We start from the raw sequence: 12377 nt of genomic DNA, 5'->3' as shown, positions 1-12377 counted from the left end.
AAATACCCCAAATAAGCTCTTTTCTTTCCTCTAGTCCTACAAAAAAAAAAAATGATTGTGTGCAGTTTTAGCAGATTTGGCTTTCATTTCAGGGGTTAGAATAATACTGTTCGGGCTGCATATACAGCCCCTGTTTCGTAAAATAATGAAAGTTAATAGACTTTCAAGCCCAAAGTTTAATAAAATCATAACATCTCCTTCCTTTCTTTTCCACTTCCCCAAATAATAATTTTCTCAATGAACAAATCATGACGGTTTTTTGTTTGTTTGTTTGTAAATCAAATATCAGGTTTTAATCTCCTCTGTTTTTCTATTTTAAAGTGACCTGTAATCCCTGGAAGCCAGAAGTACATGTGGGAGCAGGAGATCTTTCCCTTATCATAGGAACTCCTGTAGGAAGATACTAAACCATGGCTGCTGATGCATGCATGGAAATTAGTAACACTCCCCAGCAGCAGCTCTAAATCCTGTGATACTGAGGAATGTGAGATGACTAGAAAGAGGGCAGAAGTTACCAACAGAGGGATTTTACAACACAGGTGCGAACAAAACATATTGTAAACAGCAGTATGAAGTTCATTAGCGAGAGAGATAAGGGGTGGGCCTCCCCCATAGCATGCCATGGAGCACATGCTGCATGAAGCAGTGGGAACAGGGAAAGTGACAGCACACGGAGCTTCTTCTCATAAGTGCACTCCACTCTAATCCAGGCACACAGGAAAGAAATTCGTCTCTGACTGTATTCCAAGTCTGGGCAAGATCTAGAACATCTGCCAAGATCCATTTAGCTGAAAGCTAGGGGCTTGATGGAGCAGGCAGCATCAACTTGCAGCAGTGCACAGGGCTCCACAGTTATGCTTGCATGAATATACAAATATGTATTTGTATATTTATATTATTATATTATTTTTTCCTGTATTAGGAAAAAACAGCCATTGATTTTTAATTTTTGTATTTTTAACCTGCTGCTATATAGGTAGGTATTTAGTTTGTGCATTTCATTTCTTGTATTTAAGTGCAAGCACGTATTTAAGCAAGGCACAAATTAAAGAACCAGGGTGATCAGAAGAATGTACAAGTGATCTGAAGCATGTATAAGTGACCTGAAGCTTGTTTTACCAAAAGTTAGCAGGACAAACGCAGATGTTCTTGTTTCCTTTTGACACTGACAACATGCCGGGACTTCCACTGCTAAGTGCCGTAATGAACTGGCCCTCTATTTATTTTTTAAATTATTTTTATTATGCACACTAGATGGTGCTCAAGTTAAAAAATGAGTGGCAACTTTGATAAACTTTGCATAAGATTAGCAAAATCCATGTTCTTTCTTTGCAGTACATTTAATAACGAATCAGGAAAATACGCTTATTTACCTGAGTTTCCTTCTGATTGCTGATCATCATCCATTTTACTAAAATTGCATTTCACTGGCTTGGTTCCTAATCACTACTGATTTTTAGCTACATATTTATGAAAGTTTTGCAGACAGCCACTTGTAGCATCCTGCATTATTGAAAGCTGGATGAACTACATGAATTTAAGTACACAGCTACAAACAACATGACAAAAACTTTTCTTCAGCCATCAGAAATCCACTATCTGTGTTCATGACAGCACTGGCCTGTAGAAACATCTGAAAACAGGATTATTTATTTCTCAGTGATCATATTGGATTAACCTATCAGTTTTTGGAAACGTTATCATATTATTTGACATTTCAAACAGAAAAATTGTACCAAATACGTTACTGACCTTTATCCTAGCTGCAGCCTGAGTTTTGGGCAAATCAGGCTCTTTCCAAGCAGCAGAGGTAGAAAGAACTAGGCATTTATAAATCTACACTTTTAAATAGATGTCAAATCCTGGCTGAAGACCGATCGACCCTTCTGAATTGGCAACGATTGAATAGGAGTAGTCACGATCAGACGTAAGTGAGAACACAAAATTGGTGAGGAAGAGACAGACATCAGTGCTGGATTGGTCACAGGCAGATACATGCAGACAGTCAGAAATATAGATCCTTGAATTTGTCTGATGACGTTGCACGGATTAACTTGAGATCTCTTCTACTTTTTCAACACCCTCATGCAATTATTTATTTCTGCAAGGTTAATAATTTCTTAGGTAAACCCAGAGGCTAAGTTAGGCTGTGGAGAGGTGCCCTATTCCAGATGTAGCTGTGCAGCTGAAGACAGTATGGGCCTGAGCTGTTTGTCTTCCATGGCCATCAGAGGTTCCTGTCTACTTGTTAGTGGATTCCCTCCCTACTTGTTAGCGAATTCACATGAATCCTCTCTCTCATTTCAGAAAATACCATGTAGTTAATCCTGGTTTTCAGGATGACTTTGAAGCAGAAAACAGCAGAGTCCATACTATTCCTTCTGAGAGGGCAGAAACGCCCAGCAGAGGATCAGTAGCAAGTAGCTGTTCCAGGGAGACATCTCTAGTCAGCATGGATGTCATCTCTAGTCAGCAAAGTGAACATCAGCCCCACAGCCTTAGCCCAGTCCAGCCACCAGCTCCAGTTTTGGAAAAATTATGACAAATTATTCCAAAATTGCAAACCAATGGTCTAGGGAAAATGAGTTAGGAAGCAGATCTAATTGAATTTCACAGTACTTCACAAATTTCCCTAAATATTTGCACAAAACCTGAAAGTGAACTTGATTTTTTTTAGCCTCCACCTGCTGCTTTGTCACAGTTCAACTGGGAAAAAAAAAAAAGACTCCAATCTACTGGAAATAACAAAAGGCAAGAGAGTGTCAAGTGCTGTTTGCACAAAGAGAACTGTGCAATAAAGAAGTTCATAAAATCATGAGCAAAGTTCACCTTTATCCTCTACAAATAACATTTCAACTTTCCTCTGTGTGTACAATGAAAAAAACACCAGTGTTTCATCACATAGAACCATACAATACCTTTCAGTGTATTATCCTATCTTTTCCCTATGAAGTGAAAAACAATAAAAAAGCTGTGAATAGGAATCACCCTGGATTAAAATGTAGGGAGCCCACTAGGAGATAATCCCCCTTATCCACCTCTTGATTCAGACCAGAGGAATACACCTTTCTCCTCCCTTTGTCATGTAACAGTACACATCTACTGCAGAAACTAATGTGATGACACCCTCTCCTGTGTTCCTGGCTAAGATGACCCTATAGCCACTAACAGCTCCTGAATCTCTCTTTTATAAAGAAATAATACAGCCATCACTACAAAGCTATAAATCTTAAAAAGCATTTTTTAATAATTACAGGGAGATATTAGCCCTAACCTAAAGAGCTTATAAGCTTAGCCTACAATCCTGCTTCAGGATTCTTTGTTAGCTTCGAGAGGATTTGCACAGATGCAGGACTTTGACCATAAGGCCATTTCTAGAAGGGTCATGCGACTTTACAGAGATTATTTCTACAGTTCTTACGGTGAGAGTGGGATTTTTCAGAACATTGCCAGACAGGATAACTGATCTACTCGGGAAATAATTTCTCTATCTCTCTCTGCAATCACACAGTCTTACATACTGCTCCTCGATTTGAACTACAGAGAACCAGATGCTTGAATAGGAGGTTTTTGAATATTCTGTTTGATTCTCTACCAGGCACAAGAGCATGAACACAGAGTAACGCCACTTCTTTTATGAAGAATTTTACCCATAAGAACAGAGAGGTTCAGAGCACACCATCATAGACAGCACCTTGCTGGGTTGTCACGCTGTGTGCCTTTGACTTCAGCAATGTTTTCGCTCTGGTTTTAGAACAGTGTATGTAGGTTGGCCCAGATGGGCAGAAGGCTGAAATCAAATCAGCAAAATGAAAAGAGCTAGTGAATCAGGTTTTCTCAAATTAACTGCTATTTAAAAATAATAAGCAACTGCCATTGATTCTCATTAGTGCATCAAGGGAAGATGGAGAAAATCCAGAGCTAGACAGTCACTTCATTTATATTCTACTGAAATCTATCAAATTTAAAGCACACAAGCAGTAAACAGAAGAAAGCTACTCAGTATTCAAGTAGCAGGTCTAATTAGAGTCTGGTGAGGCATGTGCAATAGATACACTTGAGCCAAGGCCTAGAGCAGAACTCATTTAAGCGTTAGGGACGGATAAAAAGCCAAATAGGTTGAGATCCCAAGTTTGCAGCTAGTCCCTGTCTTTAGAACAGACGGTACAAAGCCAATGGCTCCAAATGCCCTAGAAACCAGACAGATTTCAAATACTAACCTGGATTTGCCTTCCAACTCTTTGGCCAATACACTATCTAGGTTCATTGCCCTCAACACTGATAGGTACAAATTTGTGATTTTGAAGCCCAGGATACATTCCAAGTAAGAACTGAGCATATCAATCTTCATCAGTAAAGGAAAGAACAAAGGAAAGAAAAGTAAAGGAAGGTGTAAGGAAAAGAGCAATGGAAGAACAAATGGCCTTAAACTGGAAAAAGAAGAAGGGGGCAAAAGCTTCTAGGTGCTTATAGCATCATCTGAATTATAACCTTCTTTGACTTCATCTTTAAGTGAGTTAAAAATCATAAAGATGAGGGTTCAAGGAAGCAAACATGGCAGGACTGGGGTGCCTGAACCAGGGACTGGATCCAAATGAGCTATTAAATAAGAGAGCTGGCGTGTATTCTTGTTATGCAGTGGTGGAATGGGAGTATCTCCAGAGGACTCAGCCAGTCTGAACCATTTATTAGACTCCAAGTTGCAGCAGTGCCAAGAAGCCTGCTTTAGCCACAAAACAAGAGACCATACATGGACAGAAGCATCAGCTGGACAGACTGTCCCTATACTTAGCATTTTTAGAATAAGCAGCATCAGAGCAGTTTGTCTGCATAAAGGGACAGACAGCAATGATCCAACCTTTCCTTCTCCTGGGCATTCAGCAGCCCTGAGCCAAACCCATACACCCCAGCGAAAAGAGCAGCATCAAGCTCTCCTTTCTTCTGATCCGTGTACAAGAAGCAGGAGAGAAGCAGAGACAACAGAAGAAGATACTTAACCATGCCTTAACTGTGCACGTACAAATGGCAGGATGGAGTCTAGTCTCCTTGAAAAGGCCAATCAGCACTTTGCTTGCTATTAGAAACGGGGAAAATAAGCACCAGGGCTGGGTCAACAAACAGCTAGAACAGTCAGACCATGTTCCAGACCACGCAACACAGCTGTGTTATGGATGAAAAACATATCCTAAGGATCAAAGACATTCAGTGTAACTTTGCTTAGATTCACTGTCTGAAGAGATTAAAATGCTAATGAAAATCGAGACAGCTCTCCCACTCAATCAATGCATTTCCCTGCACAGAGCTCCCAACTCAGAAAACTTTTGGGGGAGATGAACTACTCTGTCTCTGTGTTTTATTGACTGCACAAAAATTAAAACTTTGAGAAATGAATCACACATATTTTAAGTGGCCAGCCAAATGAAGGAGAGAAAACAAATGTGGAGCCATTCATCAATATTATACTCACTACATTTCCATTGCATCTGCCCTAATAAATTATTTTACTTTTCAGTAAAATTTTTCATTTAAAACTTTTCATTTACTTTTCAGTTGAAGTATAAGTAGTTCCTTTTTCCAATATGCCTCTACAAGGCAGAGTAAACAGCATAAGTAGAGCATGTTGATGAATGCAGTAAAAGCAAATACATTGTCCAGAGAACTGGAAGAGAAAGGACTGCTTGAAGGAATGATCCTTCAGCCACGGCCAGTCACAAACGTAACAAAAGAAAATCATGTTCAGTGGCCTATTATGCTATGCCATGTTATTTTAAGGTTCTATGCGCTTTACTCCTTAGCTTCACAGAAGTGCTTGTGAACCCCCCCCAATTTTTTATTTTTTTTTTTTTGCTACTACTATCCAGAATGTACTTTTATTTGCCTAAGCAGAAGATATTAGAGAGAAAGCCACTTTTAGCCCAAAGGTGATACAAGCTGCTTCCTCCACATTAATGAAACTATCGATTCACATTATGGAGGAGCAAATCTCCAAAGTAATAACATAGCTAACAAGTTGGGGGGTGGGGGGGAGGGGGGGGCACCCAGTCCTGCTAGCAAATTAGGGAATCATCATACTTCTCCAGACTCAATGAGGATTAGCTTTTGGGAGGAGATTCTGCAGTCATGAATAACTTGGTTAGAAGAGAATCAGCATCAAAATCTGTATCTAATCGTTTTCCTCCCATACTTTTGCCTTAAGCAGTAGAGATTGAAATTTATTACATGCAAGAGATTTTTGTTCCTTATCAGACTCTATTAAGCCACATGAAAAACAAATGTCCTCATCACATAGTATCAGTGACAATTCTAGTTCTTGAGGAACATCCCAGCTATATAGAACAGACTTTGAGTGTTTATCTCAAATAATTATTAGCCACAGGTAGTGCCTTGGCCTGGCATCTAGGTGTTACCAAAATATAAGTAATAAGTAGTTTTTCATTTCCATTAAGATCCTTTACTTAGCTTATAAGGAACACACATTTAATGTATGCACAAATAATGTATATTTGAAGAACCCCACAATGCTAACATCTGGGCTTATAACATAACAGGGTCCCAAAGCCCACACAGGGCTTTTACATTAAGCTGAAATGGTAACAGTCAGTAGGCGGCTGGTTTTCTATTGTATAAAGCAGCCATAGTACATCTGAGTTCATGGAAAAGCATGATGGTGTCAATTAAGTCTGAGAAAATATATTCTGCGTTTACAGCATTTTATGAAAGTTCTGCATATACCAAGGTCCAAAACAGAACTCAGCTCCTTGTAAAATACAGTCTTCAATAGTTTATGTTTTCAGGTCAACAGCACAGGTTTTTCTTCCCTCCCCACCCTCAATTTTCTGGTGGCTAGTGCGAGAGCAGCCTGGAAAGTAAAACACGAAGTACATATCCTTTCATTTCTGAGGCTTTGTATTTGTGATCAATAACTTTACAGTAAATAGAAGGATTAAGAGACTGAAGTGGCCACTGAAGTATATATTTCAGCTAGACGAGGGAAAAGCTTTATAGTCTTGCTTTGGAAGTGATGAGTGTCTTGGACCCTTTAAGTATCTCGGACTGCTTTTTGAGTGTGGCTTCTTGTAAACCTGGTTAAAGAGATGCCAATTTTCCCAGCTCCCCCAGCAAAGGACTGCTTCCAGAGATTGTCTCCTCCTCAATACCAACATTCCTCATGAAGAAGTACTATCAATACATGTAACTTATTGTGGCAAGTAAATCCAAGCACCACAGAAGAACTACAGTTTTGCAACTTGGAATTCACATAGGCCTCTTTAGGGAGAAACAAACAAGCGGACAAAAAGATAATCCATTCTAACGCAGACACTTGAAACAAAATGTACCGTGTGGATCAAACAGCATGGATCCATGTAAATAACAACTTTCCCACGACAGATGGAACAATTAGGAGCTGGAAAGAATTACCGTGGACAAACCTGTGAAGTAACAGCCATTACCTCTGTTCAGAAGCCCTGTGTATGGATGTCCTCCTCTGCAGAAAAACCATCCAACTTATTTGAGGAAATTACTTCAAGATGCTAGTAAGGAAGACTATTCACTTTACATTCCATATCCTCATAGAAGCCACCAGTTCTAGGTGCTAACAAATTAAAAACAGGCTAAATTTTTGACACTAACACAGACCTGCAAGGTTCAGATGTGCCAACGAACTGTATTTTAGAATTTTATGTGGTCCTTTCACTTAGATTTCAGTTCAGTCCTAGGAATTTTTCTAATTCCAATCCAATGACCAATATCACTTCTGCGTCTGTCTTCTGAATCTTCCCTCCTAATCTCCAGTTCAACTACTCGTGTTTTTAACTAGTGCAGTTTAACTGTTCATCAAATGTCAGGTTTTTGATTACTGAATAGCCTACTAGAAAATAGTGCCAACATAGAAATTTGGTTTCCTGCAAAAAGGGCCAAGAGTCACAAAGCTTGTACACAAAGACACTTTAATGCAAATCAGATAGTACTATGTTTCATTCTAAGGTGCTCCACATCCTCAAACACTCAGCACTGAGCCTCCCAGTTCTACCGTTCCCTTGAGAAATTCACTTGCAGTCTAAACAATAGATTTTTTTTTAAATGACATGCTTCTTTATGCTTCTATTTTTTATTTAATCTTCAATACTGTATTTCAATACCAACCGTTAAATCTTTATGAGCATCAGGAGCATATTCTGCAAATTTGTTGATCACTGTATAGTACAATCTCAAAACTCTTATCCAAACCCCATGTATTCCAAAATTAGGTTTCCTCCCTCAACATGCAACATTTGAATAAGAAAGTCCTGACTTACTCCAAAAAATTCCACTGTGCAGTTATATAAACTCAGATCTCTTGACACCCACTCTGGTTTATGAAGACACGGGTTTATATAAAAGACCTTCAAGAAAAAATTAAAAATGAGTATAATTTTGCTGACATTTCCAGAGGATTCTAATGCTTCCATTACCATAGCAGTACACACATATATAAATACACTGTGTCCACTATATTGTACTTTGCAGTATAATATTTCTGAAGGAGTACAATTGTTCTCTGCACAAGGCTGTAGGATGTTATGCTGTGACTATATCAGAAACTACTATGCAGCCATTCCATTTTATTTAAAACTTTATAATTAGGAAAGTACCTAGGTTAAAATGGTATTTATAAAAATTCTTGCTTCAGATTAATAAAAAGTGCACATTCTGTAAGCGCAGATTCCATTTCATTTTTTTCTACTCGTTTATTCTTCATTTCATTTTCAATCCCCACTTTTTCATACCATGCTGCAAGTTTTGGACTGTAGAAACAATAGCTATATTTGCTTTTGATCAAAGCAATGGTTTAAAAGATGTAGTTTTAATGTCATCAGTACATTTCAAGTATTTCAAGAGCTCATTTTTTCCGTCCTACACAACCAAACTTCCACCACCAAGTAATAGCCTTTAAAAATAATCTGAAAAAATATACAAAAATATTTCAAGAGTGCAGAATAGCTATATACTTGAAATCAGCAACAAGGACATTTTAAATTTCAACAAAATCTTCTTACTCTTTATGAGACCTCTGAACACAAAAAGAAAATGCATTTTGCATGGTTTTCTAACTCCATATTTTTACGAGCAGAGGCAGATTTTCAGATAGCTTTCTTATTTAGCAAACAAGAAAATAAATCATACTGCAAATGCAGTGCTGAAGCTGCCTTGATTCTCTTGCTCACATCCATGGTAAGAAGCAAATGTCTTGTCCTTGCTTCTGAGGTTTATGTTTATACTCAGTGTCACTGTTGATGACTGAGATATGTTTGCTAGGTTTAAAATAACTAGCTTGAGAATCTTGATAAAAACAGTACTGAGCTCTGATTTGCTGTGGATATACTGTTATAACTTACACAGGAATGTGTCATCTTTGCTCAAGGTCAGTAGAACAAAATCTTCAACAACAGACAGCATGGAATTGCAAGACACTGTGGAAAGAACTGTCACAATTTCTACAAAAGTTTTTATGCCCAAACCCAGCAGGAACACATCTTCATCTAATTGTCCATCGATGCTTTCTGTTGAAATTCACAGGTAAATCCTGTTTCCATCCTGGAGAACATCTTACAGGAAAGTTAAGACAGAGAGAGAGCAGGTAAAGACAAAAGTGCAATACACAGCGTGCAGTTCTCTGTGCACTGTCTGCGTTTTAGGGGAAGAAAGGTCTCTATCCAGCTGCATGCGAAGCAGTTTAAAGATGGAACTGAAGTTATTTCAGTAAACAGTCTCCTCACTGCCTCACCCACCCCAAGGGTTGGCTATTGCAACCTGTGAAATGACTCTGCCTCACAGGGGCACAGCATTACTGCCAGAGTATCCAGATGAAGTGCCTCAGCAAAGGAGGATTCTTCCTTACCTTGCTTGATGCAAAAGATAGCTGTATCAGGCTGCGTAACAGGGAGTTGCGTTAGGAATCTCTCACTCCTCAGAGGAAAAGAAGAAAAAAATGACTTCACAACACACTATTACAAATGCTAATATTTTTGTCAAAAGCAGAAACACACAGATTTTACAAAATACTAGCTAGACATTGTAGCACACTGACTAAAAGAAATAATTTGAGTAGAAGCTTAATAAGGCAGGGTAAAAAGTCCATCACCTTACAGCAAATGACACTTTGAAAATGAGTCTGCTGTGTGTGATTTCAGTGGTGCCTGAGGGAGAGAAAGCTCTTTCTGTTCATGTTTTTCATATTTTCAGTCAAACAGATTGCTGAATAATCATGTTTTCTTTATTTTAATGGGTGAGGAAGCTATTATACAGAAGGTGTTTCCATATGTCGTAGTTAATAAAGGCATTCTTACTAATAAGAATAGGTTGTCTCCGCTCAGTATCTGATGAAAAGCCCTCCTGTTGTAAGGAAAAGCAGATCGTGTGGATAGAAGAGACTCCTAGGGGAGCACACTTCAGTGGCTACTGGCAAGAACTGTAAGCAGATAAATCCCAGGTCTTCTCCAATCGATTCCCAATCAGTGACATTCACTAGGGTGCTTGGGGTACTAAAAGCACTTCGTGTCACAATTTCTCCTTCATATTCACCCTTTTCTTGCTGGTGAAGGACAGTGGACAAGACCTGGATCCATCACTCCGGGAGATCATCAGCAAGTCCTTTCAGGACATCAATGTGCTTTCTTTTTTGAGATAGCATCTGGATGACCATTTCAGGAGTTAACAATCTGACATGGACAGCACAGCTAGTTATAGGCTGGTATCACAGATGCTCTTTCAGGCTGAAACTGAAAATTGCATGGGGGACAAATAAGTGGGGGAGGGGGTTGAAACACCCAAAGGTATGAGACACCATTTACACGTTTGTCTTTCTAATCACAGAGCTGGGCACACATCCACAACCAGATGAAAACCTGACATCCGTACTATACTGTTAGAGCTACCTAGTAAAGAACTAGGAAAAAGTCTTGAAGCTCATCTCAGCTTATTGTGATGTGTTCAGTGTCTGACTACCTCTGAAAAACCATATGGAAACCAAATCTATGGAAGGACATAACTTGCCTCAGATAATCAACATATTTCAGCTGGGTTTACACAGCAGTGCTACACACTGGTTGCCTCTTGATTTCAAAGTAGGGCAGAGATTGTTCACCTGTAAGTACCTGAGTAGAAAAAAGACCTGCGTCTGTTGCCATTCCCACTTTCAGGGGAACTGACAGCTTCCTACAATTAGTTACAAAAGGCACATCATCTCTCCATGGTAAGTGTCTACCTGTAGCCTTACAAGCATGAATTTCAATACATTCTGCAAGACAACTTTCTTAACCTGATGTATAAAAATGTAGTAATTATTTTGTGGAGAGGCTTTGTTAATAGGAAATACTCTATTTCCTCATGTTTTCCTGGGAATTGCATTCCGCTGGTTTTGACTATTCAGAATAGACTTCAAGAAATGCCAGAAATACCCAAAGAAATAGGTGGATGCTTGCAAATATATAGAAATTCGGACCAGTTCTTACACATGCAACTTGTCCAGCTGGATGTTCACTGCCACACATAATACTTTCCAGGATTTTAAACAGAGTTAATATGGCCAACATTTCGAAAATTTGACACTAATTCTGGGCACTGCCTAATTTGGTCTAAGTTTCAGAACTGCTGAACAAATCCTTGTTCACATTTCAGTGTTTGGATGCTCAGCAGATCAGAAAATTAAATCCAAAGTGACTCAAGCCGATACTGTAAAATTCAAACACCCAGTCTGCAGCTCATTTTGAAAATGCAGTCCCTAAAGACTAAATCCTGCTTCAAAGACGCTGCAATAGTTTTGAAAGCTGCCTGTTTTCGTATCACACCACTAGAAGGCATAGACAAACGTGGTGGGTGTACTTTGCATCCATACTCCGTGTGGTCAGTGTGAACAGCCCCTCCCTGACCAGTCAACTCGGATGATGGGGAATATAGCAGGATGATCATTGATAGGCTTGCACAGCGAATCAGAAGTAGCCCCTTGCAGAGGCAAGGGAAAACAAGAGCTGCTGTTGGATCCTGCCCAGGACACAGAACCCAACTACAACATGTTCATATAGTGTGTCTGTCCTGAAGATGTGGAAGGTCCTGTTGTATCTGCATTCATAATTAAGATTTTGACATGATTATGATGCTGATGCTGTTGTATCTTCAGTGCATGATGGTTCTTGGCTCTGTTCGTGCCTGCCTATTGTTCATGAGAGACTTTGTCTTTGCAATGATTGGAGAACAAGGTGTTCTGGAAGCTCTTTTCAGCTGCGATCTGGTAAACTTCTTACGGATTTTTCTGTATGGAGGGAAGGAGGGAAAGGAGGGAAAGAAGAGAGAGACAACAAGAGAGGTAAATCTCAGTCTTTAACAGACTGCTCGAGAGC

The 12377-nt window shown here is 39.2% G+C and overlaps 1 protein-coding gene across 5 annotated transcripts in view; it reads right to left on the bottom strand.

Annotated features, from left to right (window-relative positions):
* Positions 1-12377, bottom strand: part of MTA3 (metastasis associated 1 family member 3) — a 196611-nt gene that overhangs the window by 49050 nt on the left and 135184 nt on the right. The window contains exon 20 of one of the 5 annotated variants that reach the window (XM_080586124.1): positions 9881-9948. The exons of 3 other annotated variants lie outside the window; for them this stretch is intronic. In XM_080586124.1, the coding sequence (XP_080442250.1) occupies positions 9943-9948 (6 nt within the window). In that variant the 3' untranslated portion in view covers positions 9881-9942. Of the gene's footprint in view, positions 1-6035; positions 12290-12377 lie in introns of those variants that run through there. One more of the 5 variants, XM_080586121.1, reaches the window with a different exon arrangement.

The sequence above is a fragment of the Anser brachyrhynchus genome (assembly GCF_964034855.1).
Source record: "Anser brachyrhynchus genome assembly, chromosome: 3".
NCBI lineage: Eukaryota > Metazoa > Chordata > Aves > Anseriformes > Anatidae > Anser > Anser brachyrhynchus.
Note: the sequence above shows the minus strand (reverse complement) of the source record. Positions and strands in the feature narration are given on the sequence as shown.